At 37.9% G+C, this 9,313-nt stretch overlaps 1 protein-coding gene across 1 annotated transcript in view; it reads right to left on the bottom strand.

Moving 5' to 3' along the window:
• Window positions 1-9,313, bottom strand: part of PGM5 (phosphoglucomutase 5) — a gene marked incomplete at its 5' end in the record, with an annotated part of 63,384 nt that overhangs the window by 10,542 nt on the left and 43,529 nt on the right. Inside the window, 3 exons of the mRNA XM_010087507.1 lie at window positions 2,105-2,239; window positions 7,207-7,390; window positions 8,378-8,513. Coding sequence (XP_010085809.1) covers window positions 2,105-2,239; window positions 7,207-7,390; window positions 8,378-8,513 — 455 coding nt within the window. The remainder of the gene's footprint in view (window positions 1-2,104; window positions 2,240-7,206; window positions 7,391-8,377; window positions 8,514-9,313) is intronic.

Raw genomic sequence — 9,313 nt, 5'->3', positions numbered from 1 at the left:
TCCTGCTGCTCCCTGGACACAGTAGGTATTGCTGGTGAGGTCCCTAGACCTTGCAGTGGACTTCATTCACCTCTCTCAACCAAATCTATGCAGAACAGAGATGAAATGTAACAGTATGGCAGCACACTCCTCATTTTCTGAGGATAACCTCTGCTCCCTCAATCTAGTTTCTTCACAAGTGTAAAATTCACTGAGAACATTTGCTATTTTCCACTCATTTAAAAAAACAAATGTTAAACACTGGGAATCAATTGTAGGTTACTTTAGCCTAAACTCTGCCAGCATTGTCACTCCTCTCATATTGGATACCTTATGACAACTAAAGTAGAATAATCCACTGATGCAAAAAAGGATTCAATTTTAAAAGGCACATTCTCATTTGAAATTAAATAATGAAAAGTTTAGCTAGATGAATGCTGCAAATATATGCTCTATTGTTTTCTAGTATTTTTGGTTGGGATTTGTTAGACAGGAAACAAGTTCAGATCATACTTGTGGTGCCACATATCACAAGGTTACTCTAAGTCCACTGCAAACCTCTAAAATGAACTCTTAGTCTATCTCTTACCATGACTTATTTTCATTTTATCTATGCCTTGCCTACATAGACATAGAATCAAATTTAAAATTGTCAGCTTAATTGCAACACATAAACAATTTGTGCTGTAACAAAATTTGACAGAGCTGTGGTGCATTGACCTTGGCTGGCCCCCAGGTGCCCACTAAGCCAACTCTATCATCCCCCCCTCCATTCTTCACTGACTTTGGTATCTGCATAGTTATTTCTCAAACGTATTCTCACTCCTCCCTCCCTGCTGCTGTGTTTTTTACCCTTCTTAAATATGTTATCACAGGGGGGTTACCAACATCACTGATTGTCTCAGCTTTGGCTGGTGGTGGGTTCATCTAGGAGCCAGTTGAAACTGGCTCTGTTTGACATAGGAGTAGCTTCTGGTATTTTCTCACAGCCCTCCTGCTACCAAAACCTTACCATGTAAAACCAATACAGTAGCAAGTGCAAATAGAGTTGTAGCAGTGTTCTTCCTTTGTCAAAACACATTTATGACCCTGCTAGCCAGATAAATATGGAAGCACAAAAAAACAGTAAAACTGATAAAAAATGGTCCTTTACTTTGTTGGATGCTTAACATGTTATGTATTCTACGCAAGGAGTTACTGAGGATGCAAACAATTACTTTAAGAATAAGCAAATAAAATGAACAGATCATATACGTAGGAATGGAGTCTGCAACATTTCTGGAAAAACTGAAGCATTTTTCGTGACTGATAGACAATTGTTTAACAACACAAGAAGAAACTTGGTGGGAATCTGGTGAAAAAAACAATGTCAAACATTTACCTAGGGTTCAAATGCATTTGACAGCATTTATGTTTTGTGAAATTTGCTTTTGAATTCCAGTCATGAATACACAACTACATGGGACTTCAAACCACAGGGTTTTGATCTAAACCAAATGCTTATCCTCTCTTCCATAGAACATCCTTAGTCCTCTCTTGTATATCACAGCATGAACGTGTTTTACTGGGGAAAATCCAAGAGTTCAAAATGTGATTTGTATTATGAATTGTTTTAGGTATCTCCTGGACTATACTGCAACTTGCTTCCAACCTTCACTCTTAGGAAAGAGTCTGGTTATGCTATGAGATAATTCTCAGACAGCTGCAAGTCTTTCCCTTACAAGGAATCTCTACATTGTTTAGTCTCTGGCATCTGTATTTCCTAATTGTCCTCTCAGCATGAGGAATCCCTGGGATGCCATAACTAAGTGATCCCCAGACAACCTGCTTGAAAAATAATTATCTCTTTTTTTTTAATATTGTTTTATAACTCAGATTATCAGCATTTATCACCAGGCATCTCAGCCCTTGAATTCCTGTTGTGTTAGACATTACACAAACATACATTAAAACTGCTGGTCCTGCCGCAAAACATGTACAGTCATACAATTAGGGAAATAATCCACACAGTGAACAGGGGTCAAAGTGTTGAGTGTTCCTTCTGATTAAAGATTAAAACATATAGCCATTGCTATTACTGAGGAAGTACATTACTTATCGATTTATTACAATGCTATTGCATTACCTGTGGTTCCTTATTGTGTTGGCTAGGATCCTTTTCATAACTCTCTGCATATATCCGAAGAGTAGCTCTCACATGGCTAGAAGCACTCATTCTGAAGATGAGCCTGGAAGCATCTGAAAAAATAATCCGCAGCCCCTATGGAAGAAGGAGAAACAGCATATATGTAAGGTGGCAGTACCTTCACAAATCACAGTTTACTGATTTAAAACAAAAAGTGAAAGACAGAGTCACTTGGATGCAATTCCTCTTTCCTTGTAACTTTGGACAACTCATTTATTACTCTTTTTTTCCCCCTCTAAAGACTATAAATGATCTTGTGTACTCCTTCCCACTCCTTATAACAAGGACTCTTACCGCTGTTTTTATTTTCTTTAGATGATTTTTTCTTGTTCTGTGTGGCAGAGCACAAAATCAATGGCCTGAGAAATAGTTATAACATCATCAAGGATCAGTGGCTTTAAGAAATAGCTACAGGCTCTCAGGATCAAAAAACAATTGTCTGTAGTGAATACAAAACACAGGTTCAGTTGTTATCCCTTATAGACCATGCATCAGTATCTGCAAGGATTTCAAGAAGGGTCTGTAGTACAACTTGGGAAACTTAAGGTGTTAATTAATTTCAAGTACGATAATTAATGTACATTAACGGTGCGTAGAATAAAAGCATTTACTATTAAGTAACTGTGAATTTGCTTTTTGTTTCCCATCTTCATCTCTTTTTTCTTTCCTCCTCCCCCCTTTCATACCGTATATATGAACACATTATTATACAGACCACAGACCACATACTTGGATCCACAGTCAACAGACTTACTGTACAGGAAGGCCATTAAGGCCAAAGGACTAAATTGCACAGTTAAATAGTTGTAATGTTTCAATACTAACAAGCAGTTTACTTCCCTTTCTGTAAATGGTAACCTTAGTGCCACCTCTGCTATGTCACTGAACTTATTTCCCCTTCTAGTCCTGCTGTTGACAAATATCTAGTGCGTAAACCGAGATCCTTGCTACTTTTGTTTAAGGGGCAGTAAACCATTAAAAAATTAGAAAAGAGAATTAAGATAAAATAATTTTATTCTTTATCAGCAGCTTGAGAAGACACTGCTGTTAGCAACACAGTGCTCTAATATTCTAAAGTATAAGTAGAAACCTTTGTTTCCTCAGGTATATGCCAAAACATCTTCAGCACCAGGTAAAGCACTGTTTGGTTGATAATCACAGAATTACAGAATTGTTTGGGTTGGCCCTTTAAAGGCCAGTTTGATGTTATAGTTAATGGCACTTGGGATGTTTACACAACATAGATAGACATATGACTAGCATTCATAAAGCTCACTGTACTATCTCTGAGCTTATTATTTTCTTCATTTTGCATTTCTCAGGGACACATGACTGACAGTATTGATTTTCACACACATGTGATGTCAGCTAATATTTGTCTGTAAGACTAGGATTCCTGCCATACAGACAAAAATACTCTGTAAAAGGGAATTACAGAGACACAATGGCTGTACTCTTTAAAAACAATAATCCTAAGTGCCAGAGAAAAAAACATATGCTAGGGAAACAATGGCCTTTAGAGCTGGACTGCCAAAGTCAACCTTCACAATATTTGTACCTGGAGATTTAGTTCAACTCATATTTCAGAGAGCCCAGCAGAAAAAATTCTGACTTCTGACTCTCCCTTGGAAACAGTGATTTAAGCACTAGCAAAGCTTTTCACTCAGGAAGGGCACAGAAATCAATGAGAGCCATTAAATTTTTATATTCCTCACTGTTTTCTGGAAATTACACCTAAAAGCTGTGAGTTACAAACATTTGTTAAACACAAAAAGAAACCAGCCAAAAACACTGTTATCAAATAAATACGGAAAAGCATTGCCTGGAGAATAACCAATGCCTTTGCATCTTTTGTAAAGACAAAATCAAACAGATTTTCCCCACTTGTTACAGAACACCCAGTCTAACATATAAAAGTTTTCCTTTTTGACATTCTTGAGCTTTTGTGGTCACTAAGGTCAAAGCAAGATGATGAAGCTGCAAGCAGCCTACTTACTGTTTGTAATGATGGTATTTTTTCACCTGACTTAAGCTCCATTAAGTTAAAGCCACATATTTGATATTTATTATATAGGTGTCAGCTCCATGAAATACAGAATTTTATATGCAGAACTTATAAACTGACACAAGAGGAAAAAAAAGAAGAGTAATACACTGAAAAGCCCACAGAATAGAATAACTTCCAGTTTCAATAAAATAGGACACAGTCTTTGTCCCTAATAAGAGTAATGTTTTCTTATGGGAACAGATTTTTTTTTTCTGGGAGGAAGCAGATGAAAAAGTTCAGTACAGCTCCCACGCTGAACATCTGCAGATATTTATTTTAGGCAAATTGGGCCTGCTAATTGATATTAACAAGCTGTGTGGAAACTGAAACAAAATTATGTTCCATGGTCAACCCACTGACTTTGAGACCAATGTGACGGACCTGGAGCTTCACTGGGTTTTCTCTCTCTTACATTACAATCCAGTTAGACAGCCTACTGATGTATTAGTATCTATGAAGTACTCAGAAAAGTAAACCTACTATATATTGTACTATTTAGCTTGGTTTCCAGTGATTTGAGGCTTTTTCAGATACCAATTTCATAATTAAATAAATAATTATAAATTAGCATAAGTTAGCATGAACAAGACTAAGCAGCAAACAATGCACAATATCTTAGATTTCAAAAAACATTATTAAAGTATAATGGCAGGGAGTAACACCAGTAGAAAATCTAGCCTAGCAGCAACATATTAGGCACAGAGGCATATACACAAACTAGGAGCATGTAAAATGGCTGTGCTTTTACTTCAAAATACTGCAATTATCACAATTTTTATTTACTCCTCTACGGACTTCTGAGTGTCCCACAGGCACAGCAGACCACACTCACTATTCTGACAAGAAATACCTTATTACTGATACATGATGGAAATACCATTCTGAACAGAGAAGAATGTTTGCCTTATCTCTGCAGAGTTATCTGAAATAACTTTTTTTCCAGCTTTTCCAATGCCTGTTTCCTGACTCTTGCTCAAAGTGAAATGCAAAAAACCCAAGACTACATGCAGAGCCCTTTGCAACCCAAATCTAATGAAGGAGGGAAAAAATATTAATGAACTTCTAATAACAACACTCCAGAGTTTAATTTTGTGAATCAGTATAAAACCATGACCATTATAATGGGCAACTTGTACTTCTGATAATTCTAATTCAAATTTCATACAAAAATGCAACTGGTCCCATTTCTGGCTTGCAGGATCCTCAGGAGCACTACTGTTACATAGTAATGTGCGCAAAGGCTAGCACAATAGGACTTTAAAAATGAAAACAGGATTCAAGAACAGCAGAACATTTCATTTAATTTTATGCCTTACTATTGCACTGTGATAAACAATAGTGATGGATTTCAGACATCAAAATTAATTAGAAGGTACAGTCTGGGCATCTTGTTTGCTGCCTATTTTGTTGTTGATGTGTTTGTTTTCTGAACCTGTTGCTTATTAACACTGATTAGTTATCATGTAGCCAGCTTCTCATTGATGACACATACTGCAGTGACACTGAATATAAATCTCTCTCCCCTTCCTACTGGGGAACAAAACTTCGACCAGGTTCCTGAAAACAGAGCTCGAAAATCTGCATGAAGCTCACGACAGTCAGAAAGAGTCATCTGCATTTACACAAATAGCAAGCTACCCGAGGAAAATGGCAGCAGTGAACTGTTGTTTCACTTGCATGGATCAATGTCCTCTCTTATTTTATTGTGATTGGAGAATCCTACCGAGGCTGCAGACACATGGAGTAAGGAATGTGTCCTTGCCAAAAGACAAACAGGTTGAACTGTACTCTCAATAAATACGTGCTTCTCCCTATGAAAAGACATGCTTTCTGGTTTTATGGGCTGACTTTCAGAGTCCATCTGAAAACAAGCCAAGTCATGTTTCTCTGTTTGTGTTACATGGTGATGTGATTATATTCCAATTTAGGACAAGGGCTTCGGACGAAAATTAAGGGAAAGAAAAGTGCACTGAAAATTCACAAGCTGGTTTTTAAAAGTATAAGGACCACAAGTCTGCTGTGCCTGTAATTTTCCAGTGGACTTGGATATGACAATATCCTCGTATCTTGTTTCAGCAGTACTATGCACAAAGAGAGTAGCTCAGTGGCAGGTGGGCTGCTTATATTATCTCAATGCAATGATGAATGGAAACTATAAAGACTCTGAGCAGAACTGCATGACAATAGTTTTAATGGCTTGTAATATCATTTGCTAGGGTCTGCCCAGGTCAAGTAATTTACAAACCAGAGAAACTAAGACAATAAAAATAAACAGCATAAAATGAGAACACATTTTAATATAAGTCATAGCTCATATTCAAGATGTTTGCATATACACTTACACCTGGCAAAAGTACATGGTTGGTTTTGGGCACATCATGAATCTGAAAACACTGAAGGCTCAGTTTGAACTCCAGGTCTTGATAGCTAAGGAATCTCATTATGGACACACCCCAGAAGGAACACAGAACCAGTCATTTGGGCTAGAGAAGTCGAACATGCCCACATATGGTACAATCCACTGAAGTCTTCTGCATGATATTTGCTACAACAAATAATATGCCTTAATTATGCAAACCCTGTGGATCACCAGGAGCAAGAAAATTTAAACTTTTTTTGTAATGTATAGCAAGTGGAGACTTCAGATAGAAAATAGAAAAAAGCACAGACTGTCTTTCTACACGACATTTTGCATTGTTCTGGAAAGTGAACCCTCCCTATCTGTGCATTGCTGTCAACAGGGACTCCATCCCGTCCTACATTCTCTGTGACATTACTGCCTCCAGTTATGCCCAGCAAGTGCAAGCTAAACCAGAGGTGGATTATCTTATCCAGACTGAGCTAATCTTAAATAGGAAACGCAGTATCTATCAGAGCAAAGAAAACACCATACTATAAATAAATGGAGAGCCTTGCCAGCTGAACATTGGAAACAACACCATAAGAGACAATATGACAGTTGCAAAACTTTGCTTCTCCACCACTACACCCATACCTGTCTTTTGGTCACAGTGCCATCCACAGGATCTACGTACTCAAAGCTGTCTGTTCTTTCCACACTGTAGATATTGTTACCCACAGCAAATTGCTGGTGGCTGAACGATTTGTCAGTGATCAAAGCTTCCAGGTCTCTCATTATGAAATATGCTGTTCTGGGTTCCAGTGCTTCATAATCAAACCTTGCACATACATTAAAAAAAAAAAAAGTAGAACCAAGAAGTAAGGCCCCTACAGCTGAGAAAACAGTTCTGCTTTCACAGAACTCAATATACTCACAATTAGAAATTTACTGTTTACTTCAAAAATCAGAGGTGGACCACTGAAGTACTGACTGCAAATTAAACAAGCATATGCATGCAAATCCTGTGCAATCTGACCAGTATGTGTGTGCACCAGAGTTCTACGCTGGCCACCAGACTCTGAGTCAACAGAAATCAATTACAAAATGCACAGTTTCTAGAGCAGCATAGAAGAAATCACCGATACACAGCTAGCTTTCTGAGATTAAGGACACAATCAGTGCCATGATCAAAAGCCACATGAAATAGAGAAAACTCTACTAGAAATTTTGAGGAAAAAGCTGTGTGCAAAAGACCTTGCAGATACGTAAACTCCCCTGGATTACAACTGCTCTGAGAGAAAGAGAGAGGCAGCAGCTAAGATGTAAATGACAGTTAGAATTCAGCCATTTGAAACTTTAATAAAAATGAATAAATGTTCGGATCTTTGGAGCAGTTCTCCTGAACCAAAAGTAGGCATAGTTCCAGTTCTTATTAAAACAGTCACATGGAAGCACATAAACAAATGCAGGAGTAAATCTTGCTGAGATTTTGATTTTTTTTCAGCACCATGCAATGAGCTATGCCAACAGATTCCACAAGTAAATAATCCAAATCTTTCTCAAAGATATAAAAAAATTCAATTACTCATATACCAGAAGTGACATATACACGCTGCTCCTTCAGTAAGTAAATAACTTCTGCTGCCACTTACTCATCAGAAAAAACCTGCCTGCAGAATGCCAGCAATCTGTGGCAGATTTTCATTCTGTGGATGCAGCAAATGCACAATTCAATGAAGCTCAGCACAGCCAAACAAGCCATGGTGGTAGCAGAATTGTCCTATCACCTGCATAGGTTCCTGTGCCTTTTCGTTATTTTTCTCACCTGCAGTAGTAGTGCCGGCCAAATTTTGTCCAGTGATCCCTGACAATCTCCTCCACGGTCTGCTTTCGAGCTGCTAGGATTGAAAGCCAAACTAGCACAGCCCATAGTCCATCCTTCTCTCGAAGGTGATCAGACCCTAAACAGACATACGTAAAGCAAATCAGAAAATATGGTAAAGAGTCTGAGCAAAAGTCTCATTTAACTTTGTATGTCATGTAACAGTAATCAACAGTACTAACCTCAGCAACTCTGACATCTTCCAGACAGACAACCGTAAGTGATAGTTAAGATGTGATTTATTTATAATGACAAAGTCTGTACTCCCAAGATTAAATAAGAAGATGTACAAGTATTTGAATACAAATGGTAGCAGGAAAACATTTTTAGTCATTATTCCTGCTCAGTATCATACAGGGTGCTTTCACACCTCTGGTACTGTTTCCCAGAACTGATCTAGATATGCAAACCCCTGGCCATGAACCAGCATGTTCTGAGTTATGTGGGTCAAGTTCAACAGCATCTCCTTATCTCTGCAGATGTTCATCTGTCAAGCTGCAGAGAAAGAATTTTCCCATTCCATGAAAAATGAAGATTTCCAGAATGTTCATGACCTCTCATCGGGACAAAAAAAACTAAGACCCTGAAAAAATGTTTCTGGAAAAAACTCGCGAACCAGAGAACAGGACTTCTTCCCCTTTCTATATTTCTCCATACCTCTCAGTGATAAAGACCTCTCAGATCTCAATCCCTTCCTAGCTTTATACTTATGAAAAGGGAAATTGATCCAATAATAGAGACCAAGAACAATTTTGGAATACCTCACATGATTTAGCACACACTCTTAGATATGGGAGCCACAAGTTCTAGTTTATTATCTGAATTCAAAAGAGCACAGACCCGATCTTGCACTTCCCATGCCCAAAGCCAGAATGCAAA

Source organism: Pterocles gutturalis, unplaced genomic scaffold, assembly GCF_000699245.1.
Source record: "Pterocles gutturalis isolate BGI_N339 unplaced genomic scaffold, ASM69924v1 scaffold13651, whole genome shotgun sequence".
NCBI classification, from domain to species: Eukaryota; Metazoa; Chordata; class Aves; order Pterocliformes; family Pteroclidae; genus Pterocles; species Pterocles gutturalis.
The sequence above is the reverse complement of the archived record's forward strand: the minus strand, read 5'-3'. Positions and strand labels throughout refer to the sequence as shown.